The 27,540-nt window shown below is 41.3% G+C and overlaps 1 protein-coding gene and 1 long non-coding RNA gene across 2 annotated transcripts in view; one reads left to right on the top strand and one right to left on the bottom strand.

Moving 5' to 3' along the window:
• LOC140646511 (uncharacterized) overlaps positions 1–11,551 on the bottom strand; it is a 20,788-nt gene extending 9,237 nt beyond the window's left edge. Inside the window, exons 1-3 of the long non-coding RNA XR_012040469.1 lie at positions 11,397–11,551; positions 10,228–10,321; positions 6,759–6,885 (exon numbers count right to left, since the gene is read on the bottom strand). This is a non-coding gene — a long non-coding RNA (uncharacterized lncRNA). The remainder of the gene's footprint in view (positions 1–6,758; positions 6,886–10,227; positions 10,322–11,396) is intronic.
• FDX1 (ferredoxin 1) lies at positions 11,387–27,540 on the top strand. Its single transcript, XM_072850568.1, has 4 exons — positions 11,387–11,719; positions 17,455–17,579; positions 20,366–20,495; positions 25,015–27,540. Exons 1-4 carry the CDS (start codon positions 11,550–11,552, stop codon positions 25,127–25,129), a joined length of 540 nt encoding a protein of 179 aa, XP_072706669.1. The 5' UTR covers positions 11,387–11,549; the 3' UTR covers positions 25,130–27,540.

Here is a 27,540-nt window from a genome sequence, read left to right as displayed (position 1 = left end):
TTGTAGTAAGTTAAAATACAGAGTAATGTTAGTCTCAGAAGACCTATGAGTCTCATTAGTAGTCCTGATCATTTTAGTCAAAGAACTGCTCATATGCATTTTGTTTTGCAGAACTGGTGATCTAAATTTTTCCAGGTTGAGTGAAATCTAAACCACTGGACCGGTACTTTTCTTATACAGTAGGCAAAGCCACTAACAAATCTGTGGGACAAGAAAGATAACTCAGCAAATCAAGCAAAGATGGATTACAAGATACTGTTTACCCTAAATTAAGCTGGGACCGTTATACTTCTTTACACAAGATGTCAGAGCTCTAGCAAGAATCTGGGAAGAGAACACAGGATTTCCCCCAGATTTTTTTTCTTGTGAAGCAGAGGAAGATGCACTTGAGACATTGATACTGCAGGGAAGGATGCGGGTAATTCTGGTTTCATATTCGGTCTGAGTGGGTGTATCTCAGCTGCCCTTTGAGGGATGCTCCACACTCTTCCTCTAGAATAGAGGCACTCTGTCAGGCATAAACCCAGCTGTGCAACGTCAAGCCACCTGCTAGAGCATGGGGATCAGAAAGCAAGCAGCCACACCTCAGAGGTTGATTCACAGTAAGTACAGCTCAGTTTTGGGCACCAGGCTGCATTGGTATAGAGACAGGCTGCCCATGGGCTGCCTGTGAGCATTTCTGTAGACGTCACACGGGCTGCTTGAGAGGCTGACAGCTGCATGAGGGACAGGCACACCTTGACACAGGTTGTGCTCCGGTGTATAGGGGGGTGCTGCTGTGACTGATAACTTCTGTTGTACTTCTATTAAAACCTAATACACTCAAATAGAAGCATAGAACTCTGTGACCGTGTGTTTGAATCGAAGTATTTTTGCTTCAGTAAAATTTGACTAATTTGCAATAATAAAGATGTAAAAATCCAAGTAGTTTTGCTTTAGCTGTTGTGTGATGACGTCTTGGTCTTTCATGCAGTAAGACTAATCTTTTGAATAAAACTATTCAGATGTTTGCAGTGCCAGGGACTTCAGTCTTTCATACACACCCTCTAAACTATGAACCCAGGATGGGTAGATACAAAAGGAAACAAGTTCAGTCTAATTAATTGGATGTCCCAGCTAGCAAACGGCAAAGACACAAAGCAGTCTGCAATGACTCGAACAATGCTGGCTCAGGAAACAGCCCGCACATCCCCACCCTCCCTTGATAAACGAATAGTAATTTCTGGAAAAGCATTCACTTCTTCATTATAGAACTGAATAGTTCAAGTTTCTTCCACCTTAGTAAGACACTGTCTACAGAGAAAAGCTGTCAATGCAACAAATACCAGTCCTGAAATCCCAACTGCAGGCAAGCCAGTGACACCAGGATGTTACAGTGAATCTTTAGAAGGTATTTGCTTCTAAGGGGGCTACTAAAAGCAGTATCGTGCATAATCACATAGGGCATAAACACCAGAGTCAGATATTCGTTTACTTGTCTTTGCACAGGCCTCTGCATTGTGACAGCTAGCCCAGCTCTGTGCTGGTGTAACGCAGCAGGACTCTGCTAACTTCATGGCTGTGCCAGTTTAGAACAAAGAATTTGGCCTGTTTTAAGACTTGAGAGCTGCATGATTCTGTTATCCTTGTTTCTATATAGAAAAACAGAAGTGTATAAAAAAGTAATAGAGTGCTACCTCAGCAGTTTGGAATGACCATGGTACTGCTATGGGTTACTAACTCCAACCTTGTGCCAGCAGTTTGGCTATGAGCCCTAGAAGCAGTGCAAGAGAAACCTACTATATGATACACATAGGCCAGCAGAGTGCTCTGCCTTGAAATAAGAGCCGAGAGGCAAAGCCAGTGCAATATATTGGAAGCATTGTTTTATTGCTGCCTTACTGCTGGGATTGCTGAATGGTCACGAAAACGCCTGGCGCTGCTGCTGCACTATTCCAGCAGGATGTGACCTGCGGCAGAAGATGGCCGCACACTGTGTCTGTTTGGTGTGCAGCAGCAGCTCGTGTAAATGCTGAAGAACTGGAAATATCAGGCAAGTTCTCTCGATGCAACTCGAGTTTTCAGCAGTTGGATTACTGCCAGCTAAATTAGCACAATTTAAAAGTAGAACAGAATTTCTACACCAGTCGGAGTGTGTCAGCTGCACTAAACCTACGTAGAAGCTGGTCCTGGGGAGCAGAGCTGGCCCTTGGCTCCTCACCCCAGCCCCACAGCCTGCAGCGCCAGCTGGGCCCCATGGCTTTGGGTCACTTTGTTCATTTTCTGTGCTTAAGGGTTCTTGACCACGCACAGCAATCTTGGATTACGAAGGAGCATAGGCTACATCTCAACTGTTTTAAGTGCTGCCAAGAAAAAAGGGGACTTGGGTCAATCCCAAGCTAGCCAAGCACAGAATTGCCAAACCAAGGCTTTCAATAAATCAGTTCCCAGAAAGTCATGAGACTGGCATTAAAAAAAAACCCTCATGAAGCCTTAATAATAGTTTGGGGTTCTCTTTATTTCCTTTCCATGCTCTTGTATTCAGGTTTCTCTTCAAGCCTGGGAAGATAACTTTTTGTTTTCTTGGTTTTAGATTTTCAATTCCTAGCTGATTACCTGATTTTGAAATGACAGAAAAGAAGGCTTTGATTACAATACTTCAAAAATTACAAAATTTAGCAGCTTTGAAAACACCACTGTCCACATTCCTGATGTGATGTACACGCTCCTACGGTGTCAGAGAGAAGGATCATTGTTTCTAACTCCATTTACGCTGTTGGAGGCGAAGCATAACTGATAAGCTTATTACAACCTGGATTCCTGTGGAGTCCCAAATATGCAAGTACTTATTGGTAAGCCTCTGGCTGGTTTTGTAATCTCTTTTATATTTTTAAGATATAATAGATATGATCATTCATATGCATAAATGTTTGCAGCATCAAAACTTTGTCCTTCTCCACATGTACATCAAGATATCTAATTTGGCCTCTTACACAACTGCTGATGTCTGTCTTAAGAAGCTGAGCCCCAGTATTGCTTTACACACTTATTAGCATTTTTATTTTCAGTCATGTCAATTATGACTTCCAATGACTGTGAAAAACAGCAAAAAAATTTGAAATTATAGCCTTTGACCAGATAACATTTTGACATACATGCATTTTATTACTTCAGCTTCTTGTCAGTTCTCCACATTCTCATTTTTATTCTAGAAATCTCTCAATTTCCTACTTGTAAAAATCTGATGAAAATTTTTGCCTCCCTTCACTGCTGGTACGTGCAACGTGTTCAGTGCAGTGAGCAAGATGGAGCCCTAGCTTGCTATGCCTCCTGGTGGACACACAAACCTCCTGCCTTAGTACACTACCCTTCTGCAGCACACTTTCTCCAAGAATCTTATACTACAGACTTTCTCATGTGTAATTGAGCTGCTTCTCATTACAAACCAATAGGCTATCACTAAAAATCAATGCATTTCTTCCTAGCGGGCTATACGAAGATGTATTTTGCAAAGGTAGTAAAGACCAGTATGCAGGACCTCATACATCACTCCACTTGCTACTGACAGTACAGCAGGACTTGCAGCATCTACAGCAATCAACATCCTTGCTTAATGGAGAGATTTAGCTTACACTTTGTTGCATGTGCTCTTACCAAACAACTGTAAAGACTCCTGAGAAGAGAGTAAAAATGTGTTACTGATACTTCATAACTGCATTATCCAGAGAAGTGGGCACCAGTAGGCAATAGGAGTGGATATCAGGCTGTAATTAATTGTCAATATGAATCTTGTGCAGTCGGAAAGTGGCTTTTTTGTTTAACTGGAGACTCTAATTACTGTCTTGATCAGGAGTTGGGACACTGGTAGTAGCGAAAAAAATTACCCCAGCCCAAATTCACTAGGGAAGGTGTGGTGGATTTTGGTCCTCAACTCCTGTCCTCCAGTAAGAACTCCACAACTTCAACTTAAGGGTGTTATTATATGCATGAAAATTAGGAAGGAGTCAGACCACAGAAGAGTCTATTTCATGTTAGACCAAAGGTCCCTCAAGCCCAGTATTTTGTCTCCAGCAACTGTGAAAGTCGATGCCTGGGAAAGAATGTGAGAATGGAGCAAGCACTGACTTCCCCAGGATACCTTACCATCTTCCGGCAACTTGCAGGTCAAGGACTTCAGACATGAGCTGGACATGGTGGTTTTGTATTTAATAGCCTGCAGTAGATTTCCCTTTCATGACCTTGTACAGTTGTATTTTGAACACACTTTAAGATCCCCTATTGATGGAGACAAATATTCACAATGGAAATCTGGCTTCAATTCAGCAATGACAAATTCTGCTTTGTTTTGAAAATTCCACATTAAACTCTCCACACACTTTTTCAACTTATCATAGGAAGGAGCTGTTGCTATGAAATGTTATGCATAACATGAAGTAGAAGAATTTCAGAAATTCAGAAGAGTCAGAAAAGTTTTCCTGTGGAAAAGCTCCCACGTCTTTCTATTAAAGATTATCAAGACTTCGAGACAACTAACTTTAAAATCCCCTACTCAGAGATGCAAATTCTCACACAGATTTTGCAGTCTCTTATGTATGACAGAACCATGGCTTTGAAGCAACAAATTATTTACAGTTTAGCAGAATTCCATGGCAGTAATTCACCTTCCTGTCATAAGACAGACCCACCTCCTCAGCTTTCCTCTCTGACTGGATAACACCAGGCTCTGGCTTATTCCCAGAGCTCCACCTCTTTGAATGACAAAACTCCAAACATTTCTATCTGTTTCCCGCTGTATTTCAGGTGCTACAGTGAAACCAGCAAAGACAAAGCAATTGCAAACAAAACACTCTCCTGCCCTGCTGCACTGCAGTTACTGGATCCTCACCAACAAAGTACCAAAGTTCCCAAATCTCCCTTTAGTTGCAGAATTGCTTGGCAGCTACACACACACTTTGATGGTACTCAGACTATCTGCCTTTTACAGAAAGACTTACAAACCACTTTAATTCCCAAAATAAAAACAACCACCCCATAAGCATTTTACCTGTCCATTAATCCTTCATTGGTTGATGTACTGGGTTTGCGTGGCAACGTTTTGGTAGCAGGGGGGCTACAGGGGTGGCTTCTGTGAGAAGCTGCTAGAAGCTTCCCCCATGTCTGATAGAGCCAATGCCAGCCAGCTCCAAGACAGACCTGCTGCTGGCCAAGGCCGAGCCCATCAGCGACAGCAGGAGTGCCTCTGGGATAACATATTTAAGAAGTGGGGGGGGAATCTGTGCAACAGCAATTGCAGCCAGAGAAGAGAGGAGTGAGAATATGTGAGAGAAACAGCCCTGCAGACACCAAGGTCGGTGAAGAAGGAGGGGAGGAGGTGCTCCAGGCGCCGAGCAGAGATACCCCTGCAGCCCGTAGTGAAGACCATGGTGAGGCAGGCTGTCCCCCTGCAGCCCATGGGGTTAACGGTGGAGCAGATCTCCACCTGCAGCCCGGGGAGGACCCCACGCCGGAGCAGGAGGATGCGCCCAAAGGAGGCATGCGCCCGTGGGAAGCCCGCGCTGGGGCAGGCTCCTGGCAGGACCTGTGGACCCATGGAGAGAGGAGCCCATGCTGGAGCAGGTTTGCTGGCAGGACTTGTGAGCCCATGGGGGACCCACACTGGAGCAGTCTGCTCCTGAAGGAGTGCACCCCGTGGAAAGGACCCACGCTGGAGCAGTTCGTGAAGAACTGCAGCCCGTGGGAAGGACCCACGTTGGAGAAGTCTGTGGAAGAGTGTCTGCCGTGGGAGGGACCCCACGCTGGAGCAGGGGAAGAGTATGAAGAGTCCTTGCCCTGAGGGGGAAGGAGCGGCAGAGACAATGTGTGATGAACTGACCGCAACTCCCATTCCCGGTCCCCCTGCACCGCTGCGGGGGAGGAGATAGAGAACTCGGGAGTGAAGTTAAGCCAGGGAAGAAAGGAGGGATGGGGGGAAGGTGTTTTTCAGATTTAGTTTCTATTTCTCATTGTCCTACTCTGATTTGATTGGTAATAATTTTTTTTTTTCCCAAGTTGAGCCTGTTTTGCCTGTGACAGTAATGGTTGAGTGATCTCTCCCTGTCCTTATCTCGACCCACGAGCCTTTCGTTTTATTTTCTGTCCCCTGTCCAGCTGAGGAGGGGAGTGATAGAGGGGCATGGTGGGCACCTGGCATCCAGCCAGGGTCAACCCACCACAGCTGATGACCTCTCCTTCACATTCCTGCCTTCTTTCAAACATGGGTTACTTCAGACCTCACTGCTCTCAGGTCCTATGCTCCTGGGCTGAAGGTAACAACAAAGTGCCCAGCCTGTGTCCCCCACTCACTCAGCTACAGACTGAATCTCTGCTGGTTTCTGACAGGTTGGAGCTTACTATGATCAATGACTACACTTTATTTATGTTTGATTGCTTAAAATTAGATCAAGGTCTGTGTTACTGAACTGTCAGGGGCAGGCGGAGAGAAAGACCTTGGTCTTTTACACGGTCTCAGAATTAGAAAAATCAGGTTGAAGAGATGCCATAGTTTAGAGGAACAAACATGTAGAAAGTGTTCTGTGTCAGCAGCTCACATGACCACTCTTGCCCCCAGTCATAAGAAGGTTGCCAAGATGAAATAATGTGTCCCACTGCTCTCCTGTCTTTTTTGTGAGGGCTTAGTTGCACTCTTGTAATCAAAGAGGAACTGTAGCCAGAGGACTGAACTGAAAGAGTCATTCCAAGAACCAGAGTGGGTAATCCTAGGATATCACAAGTCATGCTACCTTAGAGAAGAAACTTCAGATGAGATGGTTCTGCTCCCATGCTGGTTAACAGGAGACGATCACAAAGGGAGAGCTCCACATGGACCATGGATCCTTTCCTTTCTCTGGATCTCCTGGAGTATTTAATCTGAAAGGGATAATTTGACACAATTTGGCTTCCAAGAAAATCCAGGTTAAAACACTTGTTCACACAGAACTTTGATAATGACCAGAAAACCTAATCATATACAGAAGTCTGATTACTTAGTGGATTTGTTATTTTAAAAATCTCTTTAAAAAACAGATGGATTTGCATTTTGTAAATATGCATTCATGTTATGTCTCTTGTAAATAGAAAACCAGGACTCAGATCATCTGTAGTAACTTATAGAAATTACCTGCTGATCACTGGTATAGATATGCAATGTTTTTATCATCCTGAACCCTGGAATTTTATGCCAAATAGAAGAATATGTGGTACCTTTGCTCAGCAGCATAAAACAATCCAAGCTGGGACTGCTGTTCTCCCAGAATACATCTTCTTGTTTTGCACAGGGGGCCTGTAGGCTGGTTGATGGAACTGAAATGGTTGGAAACCACTTGCTTTCTTCTTTTTCTTTTCCTTCCTCCCGCTCCCCCCTCTCCCCAGGTGAGTTTTTGCATAGATCACCTCTGTGAATCCACTCCACACCTGCCTCATGAACACTAGGACAGCAAAAGGGAGGGAGAGGCACGGAGGAGCAGGACCATATCAGCTTCATCCCAGACTTCTATAAATTGCCATGGGACTACACTCCATGGCCTCAACGATGAAGCTGAGGACAGAAGATTGTGTCAATACTTGTGTATTATCTGGCTGAAACTGTTTGCCATCTAGTGGTTTGTTGGCCTCCTACAAATATAAATAAACTTAAAAAATAGTACAGCATTGGAGGACATACTTACAAAAAAAAGTTTGTATTACGTCTGTTCCCCAACGTGCAAGAACCTATACAAATACATGGGAAAGATGAAGCGCCTCTCGCAAAGTGTTTACCATTAGAATGAACCTGCCATGGAGACAAGCAACAAAAACTTGCACACAACCAAGGTGAAATTCAGAGAGATGTTAGGTACACACTGTTTGTAATTTTTCTCTCTTTTATTTCACTCCACTACTCTTACTTCATCGAGGTGTCCTGACCTAATTTGCTCCACCATTTTCTTCAAGTTTGTGCACCCAAAAGCATACATTACATAAAAATTATGAGGGAATTGGGAGGATTCTGTGTTTGGGGGTGGGGGGGTGTCAGGGAGCAGCAAGAGTTGGCTGCTCTGCAACGGAAGGTGTGCCGGGAGCTAAGTGCAATACCAAGGCAGGTGAAAGCAGTCACCTCACTAAGGAGCCAGGATGCGGAGTGGCAAGCCAGGGTCAAGACTGGGTTGAGAGACAGTGGTCAGGGTCAGACACAGTCCAGTGGCCACCCAGCAGGGCCGCACTGACGAGGCAGGTCCGAGGCCAAGCCAGGATGCCAAGTCAGCGAGTCCAGGTCAGGGCCAGACTCACAGAGATGTGAGACGGTGCAAATAGAGCTGCTGCACAGCTGCACTGTGGCACAGGCAAGGGCCAGCGCAAAGCCTCAGCTTAGAAGTGGCTCTGAAGGGAAAGGAGAGGCAGACCCTCGCTACTAGCTTTTTTCACAACTGCTCTTACCAGTGAAAGAGCTGACCTTGGACTGCCAGCTAAACTTCTGCAAGGGGGTAACGTGCTCAGGGCCATGGCAGTCTGAGGGCTGGAACAGAGCTATGGAACATGTCCAACACAGGGGTAAAGTTGGTTAATGGAAATGGCCTTATTCATGAAAATGGTGTATGAATGAAAATCCCACATGAAAGTAGATCGAAGCAAAGTTCAAAGAGCTTATTCAGTTTGGGGCAATCAAGAACTCTTGCTGTTAATGACAGATTTATTAATGAGAAGCAACAAGGGACATCTGGGTTATTAACTGATCACAAAATGATCTGAGGCTACTAATTTGATATGTACACACACAAAAAAAAGAAATACAATCCTGGGATGTATTAGGGCCACGTATTTCCATTAAAGACACTGTACAAGACCTGAAGTGAATGTACTAACTAGTCGCCCATGCTTCACAAGGGCGAATTCAAACTAACACATGCACAAATGACTCAGTGGGATAATCAGGAGAGTAGTAAGAGTCTCCTGTCTTATGAAAGGAGACTAGTAACAACAGAGGCTAAAATAAAAGGGCTGGAGGGGGTACAACAAATAATGGGTGAAGGTCACAAAGAACAAAAACTATTTAAACTCACGGGCAGCACTGGCCAAGGACAAATAGGTATAAATAATCCTATACTAAGAATTAAACTAATAAAATAAATTATTTGAAAATTAATAAATAATTAGGCCTTCTGCCCTTCCAAGGAGTGAAATTTTGGAACTGTTTTTTCACTGCAGTTAATACCAGCAAGAAAACTTTAAGAAACAGATAAATACTTCTATATTTAGTTACTTGAGTTGCATGTGACAGCAAAGGTTTACATTAGAAAGTCCAGAGGGTCCCCTTCGGGTTTATTTCCCACATTAACCATTAATTTATGACAAGCAGCCTTCTGGTTAAAGTCAGACTAGACTATCTGATGTGCTCTTTTGGCTTTACAATATTAGAAGTCCACATAAAGCTGCATGTATTTAACTATATACTGCCTTATGAGTATGCATATATGCCCCTATGCTGTAGTGACCACATTGAACTAAACTGTATTATTTGTGGTCACATTCTCTTGTGTTGCAAAGGAGTGATATCTAATGAAAAAGAGCTCAGCGTGGGTGAGGGGATACCAGTATACTAGCTGAGGATCTGGGCCTCAGAGTATTTATTTCAGTGACTGCTTTATGATATATTCACATATGTTAACTGCATTTATATTAATATATGATTTAATAAACATATTGAGTGCATTGATTTCAGTTATATTTAAAAATACTACTCTACCAACGGTATATTTGAACAAACGCAATTATTTTGCTAGTAATCAAAGAACAACTGAAAGCTATTCTGCCTGTATTACACAGTGGCAACCTGTGTAAAGTTACTGCAGCCTCTGTGACAGGTACAGTTTTTACGGAAATTGTCTAGGAAAAATGGTCAACCTCATGCCAGCTGAAATTGAGAGAGACACTGTGCATCTAGGTAACTGTAACACTTTTAAAATCCTATGCTAAATCTAGTTGGGGACAGCAGGAAATTTGTTTCTGTGGAAAGAATACTGGATTGTAAAGGATAATGAAGTGAAATAAATTTGGTATAAGAGGATTCATACAGCATAGGTGCTATAAAAGCTACTTCGACATAGCAATAATTGAAATAAAGCTTAAAAGATAAGATTCAGACTATGTAAAATATTATGTTGGCCATATTTGTAATGGGTAAAGGGAATCCCTCTAATGACATTGAGTCTAACTTAGAGGGTAGGAGCTATATACCTGAAGCAGAGAAAACTGGCACATTCAAGTCACTTTGGTTTATGGCCAGCCAGTTTGGAGGCTCTTGACATTTCCACCACAACCTTCTCCTCTCCTTAAAGAAAATATACCAGTTTAAGTTATACAGGATAATGTTATCCCCCTCTTTGATCTTACTCTGATGCAACAAAAACACACTCCTAAAATCATAAGGCATCAGGAATAATCTTAGCTACCCCAAGCGCATCAGAGGTAAACAACATTTCCTCCTTTTCCCCATTTATTTCCACTCCTGTTTGAATGAATTATTTCAAAGTAAATGCTCCATTTCTTCCTCATTCACTCAGCACTCTCCAGTCTGTGTGTAAAGTGGAGTGAAGGGGAGAGTGAAGGGGATCTACATAACCATCTAATCAAAACTTGTAGAGCAATGTGTACATTGCAGAGAGCCAAATTAAGTCTACATGTGCAGTCTGTAGTTGCTCAGGAAATCTCAGAATTTCCTATTGCACATACTGATATTTGAGCCATTCACCATGAATGCTCACCTCCTGTTAAAACCTCTGATAGCATTGCTGTCCCTTTGCTGATGCCTGAGTTTTAGAAGCTGATCTTCTGTCATAATAGTAATGAAGAACTGGGAATTTCTCGGTGGTCCTGCCCAGACAGCCCGGCGGGCAGTTGAGACCCGGGAGCTGTCAGCTCCACTTCCCTGGGGCTGTGCCTCTTGCCCTGCCTGGAGCCAAGGAGCCCAGTCCCTCACAGGCCAGGCCTCCCAAAGGGGCATTTGGGATGTAGTGACGACTCCTAGGGCACCACCTCCACAGCGTGTGTCTGGGACCACCGGGGCCCAGGCAGCACTGAGCCCTCGCCTTGGCCCGAGCCGTGACAAGAAATCCCTCACAGACCCAACCGGGGAGGGAGGGAGGCAGGACATGTCGGGCTCCACGGGACCACCTTCCCAGGAAGACTAGGGCTAGGGCTTGGATTTGGGAACCAGAGAGCTTTCACCGGCCTACGGTGTGGTCTGAGGGAGCAAGGAGGAAGCTGACGGGAAGGCAGCGGGCGGAGCCCCGCCGCCAGCCCCTCGGGTGCGCAGCGCCCTGCGCCTTTTCCGTAAGGCCCGTCCCCTTCCCTCAGCGCATCGCTGCGCACTTTGCGTAACCCCCCTCTTCCTGTCGCGCGGTTACCTCTCACCGCCGTCACGAGGGGACGGGAAGTGCGCTACGTAGCCGGCTGCGAGAATCACCGTAGCTCGCGCCAGAGGCGTAAGCGGTGGGACTTTGCCCCCGCCCCTTCCCCGGTGCCGGCGCAGAGGCCCTGCGCTCCGTCCTGCCGCCGCCATGGCTGCCCCGGGGCCGGCCCGGCTCCTCCGGGCCGCCGCCGCCGCTTCCTCCCGCCGCTGGCTCTTCTCCGCCTCGCCGGCAGCCGGCACCAGGCCGGGCTGCGGCAGCGCCGCCGCTGCCGTGAGGGCAGCCCGGCTGTTCAGCCTCTCCTCCCGGGCGGTGCTCAGGTAAGAGGGTCAGAGCCGTGAGCCGCCGGGCGGGCTCCTCGCGGTGGCGGCCGCCTTCCCGCCGCGGCAGCGCCGTGCCTTTCCGGGCCGCTGCCTGGGCCTCGGCGCTGAGCGCACCCGGGGCCAACGGCCGCCTGTGGCACGGACTGCCCGGGCCGGGGCGGCCGGGCCGGGCTGGCGCTGCGTGACCTTCCCCCGGTCGCTCTCCGCGGCGCGGCCCGCGGTGCCCGGCTATCCCGGCCCTGCCGCTGCCTGGCCCGCTCGGGGCAGGTCCCGGCCTCCTCACAGCCGCGCTTCTCCCCGGCGTCCCGCCTGCGGCTGCCGTGGCGGTGGCACTGAAGCGCTGTGCGGGGCGCCTTCCACCCGCCTCCCCCCGGGGTGTCGGCCGGGCGCCCTCGGCGGGTGGGGCGAGCTGTGTCCCGCAAGGCTGTGCCGGGGGCTGTTGGCTGGAGGTGCCTGTGGGCCGGCCCGGGGCAGGCACCGCACCGACCCTGCGGCGTGGTTGAGCCACAGGGCCTATGTGATCTGGAACCCCGTTGACAGAGCTTATAATGTTATGGAAAGCTAAACCAGGGTTCCTAATGTTCAAACTAGTTTTCTAAAAGGTTGTCACCTTATCCATGTTGCTTTTTCATGCAATGCAGTGCTTGCCTTTTTTTTTTTTGTCAGAGTCTAGAAGTACAGCACATCAGAGAGAGCCCCATACTGAAGATCTCTTCTCCCTTTAGTATAGTTTTTCTTTACTGAAGAGCATTCGTGCATCTAAGTGTGCAGAACCCCTCCTCTCCTCACCAGCATGTATGAGTAGGTGTTTCAAAATGCATTACATCTGTAGACATTTAATATTCCACAGCCTATGACTATAGATTTGCAACTTAGTACATGTAGTCAAAGACTGTGTTTATGCATGGCCTTCTGCCTTGTAGCTTGTTTATTCAAAGATAGGTCAAAGCCTACAGTTAACTTTCAGTATTTCAAATACGGAAGTTTTAAAAGCCTAATTTACTTGCTTGCCAGAGAAGTTTCTTTGACTCAGAACAGGATCTGCAATCAGCTGTCCAACATCAGTGGTGTAGTCTAGCCTGTTTCCAGAGGGTTGGGTAGTGCCCTTGCCATCAAAGCTGTTTCAATGATTTGCTTTTAAATGCTCCTGTAGGTGCTTTTTTACTTTGTTCCAGCAGATACTTTTAATATGGAGAGACAAACTTTTTAGTCTAGGACTCCCATATGAGATAGGTAAGCTTCTAGTTTAGATCTCTTCTTTGAGTGACCCTGCTGAGTGTCTTAAAAATAAGTCTCTACCGAGTGAGTGCCCTGACCATCAGTTATTCTGAGGTACCTGATTAGCAGTTTTTAATTCAAAAAATCAAAAGGTTTTTGTAAAGTATTGTCAAATTTTAAAAAGTTATTAAAAATCATTTAACAGGGTAAAAATGAGAGGAAAAAGAATACTAAAAAGGGAAAACATTTCCTTACCTAATAGTAATGTAAGACCTGTAACCCCACAGGTCTTTCACAAACAGACTGAATACAGATTGGAATTTATTCACATTCATTGCACAAGCATACCAGCAACAAAGCTCACGCAAGCAAGTATTTCAAATGTATTGTTTACATACTCCATGTCATAGTCTGGCTGAGTGAGTCAGGAGAAAAAGGAAAACCTTTTTTCTTTCATATATTAGTGTTTTCTCCACTTATGTGCAAGTCACTTTCTCTAGTCCTACCGTTTCTGGACGTCATATTATTTGAGGTGATTCTTGTGAGCAGAAGTTCCAAGGGTTTCAGTGAAGCATCAGGCGTTATGTTTTAATTTCCATTTCATTCTTTCTCTTGCTCCATTTTTATCCGTTATCCTCCCTTTTCATTTCATGGTGAACAGTAGTTATCTCAGAATTCTTTTATACCAGTTTAGATAGCTGTACAATAGTTTTGGTGCATAACGTATTTACTACATGTTTTAAAGATTAGTTCAGATTTATAACTCCTGTATTTTAATTGAGGCCTGTATAACAGTTTCATTCATGAAACTCTTCAGGCAATTGGGTAGGGCTGTTAGATTTACCATTTAATAAAAGATCTGGAAATAATAGAGTTGGTCTTGCCGTGTGCAACACCAGGCTACAGTTCTTACAGTTATGTTTTGTTTGAAGGAATGTAAGAGGTGATTGTTAACTTGGAAGTAATAGCTGAAGATTCAAAAGGATACTTCTTTTAAGCAGGAAGAGGTAGCTGTCAGGATTCTTGCAGTACTTCTTTTTGGCATGGGACGGACAATGAATGGCATTTGCAGTTCTCTGGTGCTCTTCTGTGCATTTGCAGTTTGCTTCATTTAGGGTATCTGAGGGGAGCTTGATAACAAAGCTGATAGTACTGTGGCAACCATATAAGAGATTAATTGTGGTTTACATCTGGTGAAAAGGGTTCATCTGAGCATTAATTGAGATATTTAGGCTTTATAAAGATTACCCAAAATACATTTTGTTTTTCCTGATGATCCTGAGGCTATTTATACTTGCATAGACCTAGCACATGTTTAATGTTAATTGCCTGTGAGTAGTTCACAGTATGGTGGTGTTTGGTTTTTGTGTTTTGTGGGTGTTTTTTTCTTCACGCAAACAATGTCTGGGTAGATAAAAGCCGTGTTACTTGAAATTTGTAAAGCCTAAGTATTGTTTCATGCAGGTGTGATTATAATTATTTTTGTAATGGTATCTCCCAGTCATTGAGAAGATCTGCACAGTGTATATTTTAAATGTCTGGCTAGTCTGATTATTGCATACACGCACTTCTGAAAGTATTTTCACCACTCAGGCTCATGCACAATAAAGCCTCAGTGATTTTTTAAAATTAAGTATTTTGGCTATGTAAAGAGTGGTAAAGATGGCAATAGCAGAAAAACAGATCCTACTGGAAGACTTATATGAAGGCTATCTCTGACTTTATTACTAATAAATTTTAGTTTCACTTATCAACCAGGGTAGATCAGGTCCCGTTAATTACTGTAGGGATCTTTAACAAAAGTCAGTGACTTAGTGGTGGTACTTTGGTTTGTCCCCATGCTGCATACCACACTGGTTAGGCATGCACAGCCACGGTGCAGTTCCACTGCATTAGCTGAAGCTAATGTAAGAGTGTCACTACCAAAAATGGGATCCAATCCCTGTTTCCTCATTTTTGTTGTGGGCAGTGGTGCTTCTGTTGGTTTTGCTTGCTGGTTCAGCTGGGACTACTTTGTTTTTATGGTTGATTTGCAGCCAGATTAGCAAAATGAGTTGGCTTGTGGTAATACCAGTGTAAGGATGATGGCAGGGCGATTTGGAGTGGGGATCACCCAAAACCACATTTTTATATTGGAAGCTGATCATGAAGTTTAGATTGTGTTACTGCAACTTCATGATGCAGTAACACAGTTGTTTTAAACTGATGTAAAGTTCATAGAACAGGCAGATCTGACTGTGTACCGGTTCTGACCTTCATATGGCCATTGACCTGCAAAGGTTGGGTTTCAGCCAGTTTTGTTTCCAGACCCAGTTTACTGCATGACAGTGTGAACACTGGAGATGGAAGGAACAAAGGAGAGAGGTCAGGACTGTTCTTCTTGTCCCAGATTAAAGTGTAATCACAGGTGCAGACAGTTTCAGGTGTGTCTTGAAAACTGGGAGGGAGATGACTTGTCTTTTACTAAGGTTCCAGTGATCTAATGGATGGCCAGACATCTTGCTGTTTGGTCCATGTTACCTGTGATTGCCTCATCCTATAATAGAGGAAAGGGTATGTTTTGGATATCAAACAGATATTTAGTACTTGCCGTGTCTATACCTTGGGCAGAGGATGCCCATAAATACAAGTACATCGTGCATTGTGTCTCCTGTCAGGGTTGTGTTTGTCATGTTGACAGAAGTATTTCAGTAAATGAGAGCGTATTTTGGTGAGCTCTGGAAGGGATTTTTGAAGCAGTTTAAAATTACATTGTCAGTGGTTTACTTTGGCTGTCAGAATGTGAATCTATACCTTTCCAGATGCAATCTAAACCCATCAGTCTTAAACTTCCAGTGAAGGTGGTGAATTTTTCACTAGTATATCTAAGAAGTGTGTGCTTGTTTCCTTGGTTGTGCTGTGGGAGGTGTTAACACAGCAGAGGAGCAAAAAGAAGAGCAGAGTGGTAACTTAAACCCCCACAGAATGGTTTGCTGGAGGTGGTCCTTTGATATCACAGGTGACTGTGCAACATTAATTGCACTCTGTAAAGCTAGATCTTTAAGATTTCTGAATTTTATTGTAGTGCATGCTTCAGTTGCATTCTGCAGATCAGCAAGGTCAATCCTTCATTATCAATTATGATTTTGGAATGAATTTATAGTTAATAGTAGCTTGTGGCTGCCTTCCAGAGAATGGACTGAGGGATGATACGACAAGAATTGAACGCGACGTCATCATGAATCACAGCACATACTGCTGCCAACTGAGCTTACAGTTGTGGCGAGTATATTAAGTCTACAGCAACAAACATTTGTTTTTCAAAACAAGCTAGGACTCAGATTGCTAAAAACACTTTTTCTTTTATAGCCAGTTCCAAAAATAAGCTGTTTGCTGATGTTTCAGTATGGCCACTTTCGAATTTTTGCTTTAATATTTAGCTCTGCAGGTTAGAGTTTTCCAGGGAGTGACTTGATTTTTCAAACTTGTGTGCTTTCCATGTGGTAGATCACTCAAAGACCAAATTACTAAAAAGATTGAAGGTAATATTAAGCATGCTGTTCTTAAACATGGAAACATAGATTTTTGCCTTAGCTTTCAGTTGTTTTATTTATATCTGTCATCTCGTGGCAGGTTTCTTTGCTGTCCATCCAACAAGCTTTTCTTGTTTTATTCACTTTCTATAGGAAAGAAAATAGTTTAAAAACAAACCAGCTGTATTTTACTTGTTAGTATTTTAACAGCCTTCCTTTAATTTGCATGTGAAATGACATAATGTATCACACCAAAACCCTATTTTTTCCTATTAATAGCGTTAGTCTTAAGAAATTTTTATGCAGACTCTGAGAGGGATTTTTTTTTTAAATAAATATAATTGTCTGAAAAGCAAAGCAGGAAAATACGAAACCTTCTTTCTTTAAAGTCAGTGTCAAAACTTTGAACTTCACTGGAATTAATACTTACAAAGTGTAATCCTAAGAGAATCTATGCTCAAAAAAAGCAGAATGCTTTTGGAATATTTTCATTCTTGGGAGGAGAGGATAATTAAATTTTGGAACTAATAAAGTAAAATGCCTTAAACTCTAAGCAGAAATGGGAACATTTTTAAATTTGTCCTAAATGACAATGATAAGAACAATTAAAATTTTATAAATCCAAAGGAAGACTCCACAGAAAGGAGTGAAGCATTAAAATAAGCTCTTTTATTTGGTAAAAATACAAATATTGTGCCTAAAATAAAATAGCTCTGACTGTCTTCAGTGAAAACCAAACCATCAGAATCCTATATAGCTTCCAGTGACAAAACACAAACCAAGTTATTGTTTTTGTTCCCCCCCCCCCATTTTTTATGGCCTTTGTTCAACATACAGCAGTAAACGCCTGTGCCTGTTACAGCTTTTAAAAGCCAATAATTTAGGTTTCTGTGCTCTTAGAGTTGATAGTGATTACTGGTTTAGTAGTATTCAATCAATTTTGAAGATGTAAAAAAATCTATAATTCTTTCTTTAATTCCGTTATATACTTTTCTCTTTCAGCTCAGAAGATAAAATAACTGTTCATTTCATAAATCGTGATGGTGACAAACTAACAGCCAAAGGAAAACCTGGAGATTCACTGCTAGATGTTGTTGTTGATAATAATCTAGACATAGATGGTTTTGGTAAGTAGATTCACTGAATACTGTATTCAGTGTCTAGAAATTATGTTCTGTTACCAGTTTATTCATAAATATTTATAGAATCATAGAATCATTTCGATTGGAAGGTCATCGAGTCCAAACGTAAGTGAATATTTATTTATGAATTTATAAGTAAAACCTACCTGTACTTTATCTGGATTTTCTCCCCATTTTTTTACCTGCAGGTACATAGAATATTTTGGGTCAAGTTCTAAAAAAATATTTGGGGTGAGCCTTGCTTGAATGTTAAAGGAGGGGAATATGGACAGAGTGCTGTCAAGGTGGAATCTGAAAGATGCCACCTGCAGACTCTTCTGAGCTGAAAGGTTCTGGAGGCAACACAGAACTGGTGTATTTCTAGCAGTGTCTGGTTACTTCAGTATTGCCATACTGTCTCAATTTACTATCAGGCTTTTTGTAGCATAAATTGCTGTAGTACGTGAGTGCTAAGTGAAAGAAACAACCAAATCCATGTCAGTTAGCAGGGAAGAGCAAAAAGTTTAATTCTTATTAAAGGACTGGGGTAAAGGAGACCAATCCCCTAGTGAAATTCTAATTTGGTACAAGTTCTGTTTAAAATCAAACTAGGAGGAAGTTACAATACCTCCCTATTCCTTCAAACTTTTGTACTTTCCATAGTTAGTTCCATTGAAGTTGTAGGATTCTGCCCATGCAAAGCAGTGATATTTGGTAATGGCAATTAAATACCTCAGGACAGGTATTTACATGAACATGAGCTTAAGAATTAACAGTACAAACTAAAGCAGGAAGCGGAAGTACAATTTGCATGAGCGAATGCATAACATGGAGTGATTAGAGAAAAAAATAAGTAGGCTAGTGTAGCACAGTTTGAAATCTGAGGTGTGTTTTATTTAAGTGCAAATAAATTTCACTGCTATTAATAAAATCTTTGATAAGATTTTAAATCTCAGACTTATGTCTGAGACAACTCTTATGTCTAGAGTTGCATACATTTGGGGAAGAAGGATTGTCTCAAATATCCATAATGCGTTGGGATAACTAGCTTTATGTATCACTTATTAAATGTGTCATATCGGCTTATGGCTAGTCTGCTTGTATTCTACAGTAAATATTCTCTCAGTTTGTGTAAATATCAGCCATGTTAAAGCATTGTGGTAAAGTGGAAAAAAAAAAAAAAGATAATGCTGTCAATGAACAGAAGCCAAACTAAAAATTGGAGATATTGTAACAATCTTATCATTATAACATATGCTAGTCCCATTCAATAATCATTTGCTAATGAAACATCATACTAGGGGAGAGAAATAATGCAGTATAAATAATGTAAAAATGTATGTTCTGTGTTTAGAAAGAAAGTAATGAAGGAAAAAATGTAAAATGTAAATCTTACCTATTTACTTCTATCACTAGGGGGCATCCCATGTGCAGTAAAAAAAAATAGAAGTATCTGTGTGTAAAGGCTTCCCAAACCGTTGAATGATTCAGCTGCACTCAGTTTGTTTGCTACTGCTGGCTTTACAGTTGCAGAAAGACCTGCTGTTCAAATAGACTGGTCAGTGTTCTTCCCCCCCGCCCCCCTTAAAATGCTTAAACTGCTGATATGATAAATTTTACATTATTTGGCACTTTATTTAAACACTACTTTTTCACATGCATTTGTATGTACTTGAAGACATGATATATTTTAAAAATCAAGTCTCCTAGTACAATGTCATGCTCACTTTGAATATATGCTGTTGATACCGTTACTACATGTAACAGCACGGTGCTTTCTGTGTGGTTCTTGTGGTCTAATGATGAATCCCACTGTTTCTTTTCGTAGCAGTGGTTATACACGCAGCCTTGCTTCCCTTTGTTTCCATATGAGTACAGAGGTGATGTGGTCACAATACTCTTGGTTCTGCTTTCCCTGGAAATGAGTAAATAAATTAAACTTGGCTAATGTCTTACCTGCTTCTCTCTTATCAGTTTAAATCAGAGGTGGGGGTTTGTGTGCCCCAACCACAATCTCCACACAAGTATGAAAAGTTCAGCTTTCTCCTGCTCTTGAAGTTGCATGTTTCTTTTTCAACAAAGTGGAGAGCTTGGTGCCAGCCCTATACAGTGGCAGAGAAAAATTTGTTAGTGTTCAAAGTTTTACTGTCCTGTGATGACCTAATTGCTCTAGCAGGTAGATGTAGTTGATGCTTGTTCTGTTCAACCCTAGCAACGTATTAGATACTTGGCTCAGGCTGGATCGCCTAGTAGTACATCCAGGCCTCTTTAACACAGAGAAAACCATCTCTCTCTACCCTGACTACCTTTGTTGCTGGGGATTCGTGTTCTGCTGAGTGAGAAGAAATACCAAGTATAACATCCCTCCTTCCTGTACTTCTGAGGAATTTTTTGTATAGCAGGTGTCTTATGTTGAACTTCTTGAGGGAACCTTCTCAAAACCATGGGAAAGAGAGGGATAGAAGGATCAACCTTGGGAATAAATTAGGTAGTGTTGATTGACAGTGTTGTCTGCTAACTTTTCTCTCTTTAAATGGTAGAAAGGGAATTAGTTAAATATTTTAACTAGCTACAGCATTCAAGTAAATCTTAATCTTGTAGGAACTGTAGAAATACTATTGACAGTTGAATGCAGAGTAGACATATGAATCTGGGAATATATGAAACATTAATTTTACTAATCAATAGAGATAATTTTTGTATGAGACAAACATATATGGAGGATTTCTTCTGAAATTCTGCTGTAATTTGAAACTTGAATTTTCTGTTATCTTGATTTTTTTTTTCTTTAGGTGCATGTGAAGGAACGCTAGCGTGTTCAACTTGTCATTTAATCTTTGAAGACCACATATTTGAGAAACTAGATGCAATTACTGATGAAGAGATGGACATGTTGGACCTGGCATATGGCCTCACAGAAACGTAAGGCAACACAACACTTCACTACATCAAAGAATGGAAAGAAGGGTTTGCAGATGGGGCAGTCCAGTATTCTTAGAATGCCTTAATCAGCTTTTAATGAATAGCTGGATTCTGTTACACAAACGGGACTGCCAAGTTTAAATATTGTTTGTCTGAATTCAGATTAAAAAGATTTAGTACTGTTTTTGTAAACTGAAGAGTGACGCTTGCCAGTACTTGCTCTTCAGAGTTGTCTGATGCAAAAGTGTCAGATACTGAAGTATGACCAAAAACCCAGTTCTTTCAACAAAAACTTTGCTGCTGCTGTCGTGTGTGTGAATTTTCTTGTTCTTGTTTCCCTTCCCTTCTGTTTTCTGTCTCCATTAGTCTATAGCTAGTGAATGTGTTTTATGAATGTGTTTACATTAGTATTTTAGTTTCGGTCAGATCTTCTTTTCACAGAATCACAGAAGGGTTGAGGTTGGAAGGGACCTCTTGAGGTCATCTGGTCCAACCCCCTGCTCAAGCAGGGCGACCTAGAGCCGATGCCCAGGACCATGTCCAGATGGCTTTTGAATATCTCCAAGGATGGAGACTCCACAACCTCTCTGGTATTTATGTACATTGATAAGATCCCCCTCCCAAGCCTTCTCTAGGGTAAACAGTGCCCCCCATGGCAGTGTCCCCACTTGTCATGCTTTGATTCATGTCACAGTGCTCTTAGAGCACACAAGCCGGAGTCCCCTTGGGTGAAATTAATCCCAAAGTGTGCTCTAACTGCTAATGGGCATTTCGGTGCATAGGATTAGACTAGTGATAGTCTAAAGTAACCCTCTATTCTGCATCTCCCCCACCATCACATGCCTGGTAATTAGGGTGTCACGTCTTCATCACAGACCCATTCCTTGTGGGCTGCACTACTTGCTGGTGTACACATAGCCTGTATCATAGAATATACCCACATGAACAGTAGGCAGCTATACCTTACAAGGTTTCGTAAGCCTTCATGCTTCAATGGAACTGCTTGTCAAAGTTGAGAATCTTTCCAATGATGTCAAAGGGTTTTATACTTGGCCTGTATAGCATAGGGGTTTTTTATGTCTCTGCAAAGGAGTACTCTGAATTAACTCACTTATCTCCTTATACCAGTAATGGGAATCCTGTACTAATTGTTTCTACAATTTTTCTTGCTTCAGCCAGGGAGTTTGTAAAGGCAAAGAAGTCAAGCTATGAGAAACTTGTTTCAGCTTCCTTTGTCCTTTTTCCTATCTCTCAAAAAACATTTACAATCTTGACAAAAATCTTAAGACTACTAAGTGTGAATTTACTTCACTTTTACCATCTACCATAATTCTCCTACGAGTTTCTAGGTTGTGGGCCAAACCAATTACCTGGACTTCTATGCTGATATAAACTTGTGTAATGGAGATGCACTACTATGCTCTGTCATAAGTATAAGGATAAAAGCTTTTTCTTGTCAGTGACTCTCTGGATTTTGGGAAAGTTTCAGCTAGCAGCTCCTCTGATGGTTAATTTTTTTTAAAATGAGGGACTAATTAGAAAGGTTAAAACAAAATTGTTTTGAATAACTGCAGAATAGTAGAGATTATTAAAAGTAGTAAGATGGGGGGGGGCACAAACCCTGGCAAATCAGATGTTTAAAAAGAATACTGCAGAAACAACTAAGCTGAGAAATAGCTTGCTAAAAAGCAGAAAAATATTTTTGTTTCTAACCTATCAGAAGCAGGAAACTTGTCTGCTTGAAGAGCCAATAGGTGATGCAGAAGGTGCACTTAAAATATAAAAAGATAACATAAAAGCAAAGTTTCTTTTGCATTGTTGTCTCTAGAGATGTTACGGGATGTCCGTGCACTGGAAGGTTTCTTTGCAGAGGGCTTCCTGGAGTATCTGTCTCAAACTGGTGTGTCCATAGAAGTAGTATTACAGCAAATAAGTAAAATGAGTAGTAACAAATGGTAATGACTAGGTAGCATTCACGCAGGAGTTCTACAGGAATTCAGTATGACATTTCTGAACTACTTTCTGTAAGGCTTAATTAGTTGGTTTAAAACTGCTTCCATATCAAAGGAATGGAAGGTAAGCAGCCCAACTTTTAAAATGAGATAATCGGAACTGGAGAACAGTGAGTCTGATTCCATACTGGACACATTAATCGTGTGTATGGGCTGTTGCTTTTTTATAGTTTCTACTAAATAATGGTAAGCAAAGAATTCAACAGAGCTTTTGTAGAAGGAAGTAACAGATACAGGAGTTCTTCAATGAGTCACTGAGCATGAAGAAAGATCTTACAGTTCACATAGTTTACTTAGGTCCAGAAATACTTACTAAGTTTTGAGTTGCAATGGGATCAGAGCAAAGGCACTGTAAAGGATAAGTAATTGGTTAAAAAAAATCCCACATTTGTCTTTTAACAAGGTAGAAGTATTTGCCTGTCTGTTATGAGTATGTGATCAACAGTGTGATCTAAAAGTGATTGGTGCTAGGTTTTACATAGGAAGCATATTTGTGAAAGACTTGGGAAATGGGAAACGAGAATGAAGAGTAAGGTTTGTGTATAGTGCTATGTTGCTCAGTGTGGTAAAATCGAAAACTGTCAGTGAAGACATGCGCAAGGATCTTGTGCTATTGAGTGATAGGAATCAAAATTTGGTGTTAAAAGGTGCAGATAAATGCATATGGAGAGGTGAGTAGAACAGTGGTAACTTTGCATACTTGAAATAGGCTGTCAGCTAGCTAGTGTATTTCCAGGAATGTCAGCTTAAGGTTTGATGTAAAAAAAAAAAACCAACAACAACAACAAAAAAAAACCACCCCAAACCAACCCAACCAAAAAACCCCCTCCAAAACAACAAAAAAACCCTTCAAAAAGGTAAATGGAACATTGGCAACATTAGGTAGGAACAGGTAGAAAACCAGAAAATACCGTTATGGTGAATCCCCATTTTGTCATATATCTTTATACTTGTGCAACTCTGACTTCCTGTTTTGTTGGGGTTTTTTCTTTTTTTTTTTTATAGTAGTAGAATGAGAGGAAATAAAGGGAAGGCCTATAGAAGTGGTTAAAGATGGAATGGCTTTAATGCAGGGATTGACTAAATCATCTTTTTTGGGGGTCCAAGCTTCAGCTTAGAGGGGTGGGGGAATCTGGTTAAATATCTATAAAATTGTAAATGCTGTGGAAGAATTTGAATAGGAGAAGGTAGTTTGTTTCTCACGGTGTTGCCTAGATTTAGTGCTGCCTAGATTTTTTTTTTTGTACTGCTGTGTAGCAGGCTTAAAACAACGGGCAGTGTTTATTCACATGAAGTGAATCCATTGCCACACTGCAGAGTACATATGCAGTTAGCATTGGTCTTTAGTGAAAAACAGACGTTTCAGTCAAATTAAGCCTTACAGGCAATGCTACATATTTATATCAGAAATCACATCTCTCTTATAGATTTAATTTCTAAAGTTATTCTTACGGATGCATATTCATGAGATGAAATCTTCTGGTAATGTAAATGACTGTATACATCAACTTCAAATTACTGGAATGTACTGGAATGTATGTATAAATACATTCCAGTAATTTGAAGTTGATATATACAGTCATTTACATAGAAGTATTACTTTGGGGTATAGTACTGCATTGGGAGCTTTGACAACGGTTGATCACTACATGCTTGAAAGAGTTCTGTATAGATATTAATGTAGTGCTATTTTTTATAATATTTCTGCCTACATTCCTATACTGATTAAATTATTCAACTGGTGCTACAGAACATTGCTCATCCTTGCTGATGTTTAAGTATTCTATACTTAAGTACCAAGGCATGGACATTGAATTAAAGATATCCCAGCAATAAAAGTGGCTTGTGGTGTCTGCAGAATTTTGTGGTGGTATTAAATCTTTTGATTTTAATTGCTCACATACAAGATTTTTTCATGCTGAATGATAGGTAGAAAAATGAAGGATTGCATCTCCTCAGGTGCCATGAGTATTTTATCCTTCTCCTTCCTTTGTTTCTTGTCTCTTCACTCTTACCTTTCTGGCTTAATGACCCACTCTTGAGTTGTTTAGTTTGAAAACATTGGGCTGTCTTCAGGCCCTGAATGGGTTAGGCTATGCTTTCTCTGAGGCTATCATTCAGATTCATTGCCTTCATCTCTTCAGAGATGCCAAATGTCCCTTGGGAGATCAAGTGTCATTTCCTGCACTTGACTGAACTATTAGTGAACCACTGAAAATGGAAGAGCCACTCTTCTTATATGTTGCCTCAGCAAGTAGGAAGTACTTGGTGTACAATTTTCCAACGGACCGAACTCTGTTACTTAATGTAAATCGTGATTGTTGCCACTTATATCTTTGCATTGACGCATGCAGTTCACTACTGGTCTTGATTAAGACCATGCACAAGGGTGGCAGTTTCTAGATCATAATGTGTTTGGGATGGCTGAATGTTGGAGGCATAAAGGGGTAAATGCTGTTAGATACATGATTGGCTAGAACTAACGACAATGTCGTATTTCCCTACAGATCGCGTTTAGGCTGCCAAATCTGCTTGAAGAAATCAATGGATGATATGACTGTTCGAGTACCAGAAGCTGTTGCTGATGCTAGACAATCAGTAGATATGAGTAAAAACTCCTAAAAGAAAATATCTTAGGGGTTTTAAAGAAGCTTAATTATTTTTATAACTTATTTTTAAATGTGTAATTAAATATGGAACTTACATAATTGTGAGTTATTTTATATGACTATCAATATTAGATTAATGCTATTTTAATTTTCTTTATAGAACCTCCTATATTTTTATGCTTAAAATGCAATAATACTTCTTATAACTGATCGTTGGATTATAAACATTAGCAAGTGTATTACAGATTTCATATAACGTTACTCTGCCAAAACCTTAAATGGCATTTGAAAACTGGATCACTTCTACAGGACTTCTAAAACCCCTGGGCATTTCTAGGTTTCAGACCTGGATATGTAAGAGAACAAAACTTGTAAGACTGCATGGGGTCTTTTTAAAGTGTTGTCATTAAAGATGGTATGTTCAGAGCTAATTCACGTTCTCGGTAAATATGATACTTCCTCAGCAAATAGTGGATTTTCAGGGTAGGGATTTTCCAGACTTTGGAATCTTAATGAGATGTGGCAAATTTTGTCTTGCAAAAATACTGTTAAAACCATGAAATCTAGGGGCGGATACAGGATGTTGGCACCTGCAGCTTAATTGCTGCAGTGCATCTCTGTTGCCGAAATCAGAAGTCAATAAACCTCAACTGTATTTACATTTGACTACACCACAAATGCAGGGATACACATGGCTTAGGAGAGTAAAGCCTTGGAGCTGTCTAATGGGAGAGCATAACCACTGGAGGTAATGTAAATTCTTGCTGTTCTCTGAAGATGGCTGAGTTGGGATTGAAGAGGGCAGTGTTTGTCAACGTAAGATTTGTTCTGAAATCTTTATCCCTTACTTTTTCAGTTTTGAGCTTGTTCAGGAGGCAGTCTAATGTTAGCTGGGGCATTCAGCTTGAAGAGATTGCTGGATTCTGGGCCTTGCTCTCAGGATCATTTCAATAATGGTTGATGTGAAATGACCAAGTATATTTATTCCATAAAGATGGACTAGGTTCCCCAGAAGGGGTAGGGAGACCCCCATGGTGGGATAGCGTGTGGACTGATGATGAAGAGCTTTCAGTTGAATCTTGTTTTAGTCTTTCTGAAGTAGACCAAAATAAAATAATGTCTCTAAGACTCTCTATTATTCTCTCCAGTTTTTGTTGCCTAAATACTTAAATGAAATGGTTGTCACTAATATAATAGTTATTACCCTTATAAGGTTATTTTAATATTGTGGGGCATATTTATATATATATAACATGTTTGTTTACATTTGAATGATCTAATGCATTCATTAATGCCTTATTTGAACTGGTGACAATGACATCTAGACATCTTTTCTTGCATTATTATATTTACGGGAGAGGGGAAAAAATATTTCATAAAGAGAAAAAAAAGTCCCTCTTTGTTATAAAAAGAAATATTTTCCAGAACTGTATTGAAAATAGATCTAGTTCAAATTCTTTGATTTCTTCTCTGAGTAGCTATTACTTGGTTTCCTGGTGTTCCCTTTGGACTTTCCCCTAAGACAAGATATGCTTAATGTGGTCTGCTCAGAACTTAACCGTGTAGGGTTGTCAGAATACACTTCCTATCTCATCTAATTCAAAATATGACTTAAGAGTTGAAACTTCCTGGCTTTTTGAAAGACAGAGAGAGTGAGGGCAGGGAGAAGGGTGGAAATAAATTGAAGAAATATTCTGAAGATACTGCTGTCTTCCTCATGAACTGCTGTGACTCTAACCATAATTTAGAGAGGTTACCCTCCCACAATCGGGCGCTAGGGTAAATCAATTCTCACTTTGTATTGCCTTTGTCCTGAGTTTGTTTATATACAGTAATTATAATTAAATCTTGAACTTTTATTTTTCACATGAAACACAGGTCTTTAGCTTCCAAGAGAGGGAACTCAGGTCATAACCAGATGTACTGTGCATTGTTACATAGGAAAGAAATCTGAGGTTTCGGTATAGCTGTGGGGTTTGGGGGTAGGTGTTGGGGTTTGGGGTTTTCTTGGTTTTTGTTTGTTTTTGTGGTTTTTTTTTTTTTTTTACTTACAGCACCAGGCACTTCTCCTTGTGGGAATCTTGAAGTGCTTAACACTGTGTTAAACAAATGTGAAATGGCTCTCATGCGACAGTTTTCTTTCTAAGACAAGGTTGTTTCATTGTGCATTTCGTGTGACAGCTTCTCGTTACAAAGACTTTGACTCTCCTGTAGTGTGCCTGTGGAAGGAATTATTTAGTACAGCAAGGCAAAAAAGGACACTTCAACGTTCATTTTGAATTCTAGAGGTATCCCATATTGCACGCAAATGGAAATCCCGGAAGGCGAAGGAACTGACATGTAATCCCCAAAGTGAACAGCTCAGAGATACTTGTTTCCTTATTGTCAAAATGATTTGCAAATAAATCTTGTTTTATACCACTT

The sequence above is a fragment of the Ciconia boyciana genome, chromosome 1 (assembly GCF_034638445.1).
Source record: "Ciconia boyciana chromosome 1, ASM3463844v1, whole genome shotgun sequence".
Lineage (NCBI taxonomy): Eukaryota > Metazoa > Chordata > Aves > Ciconiiformes > Ciconiidae > Ciconia > Ciconia boyciana.
Note: the sequence above shows the minus strand (reverse complement) of the source record. Positions and strands in the feature narration are given on the sequence as shown.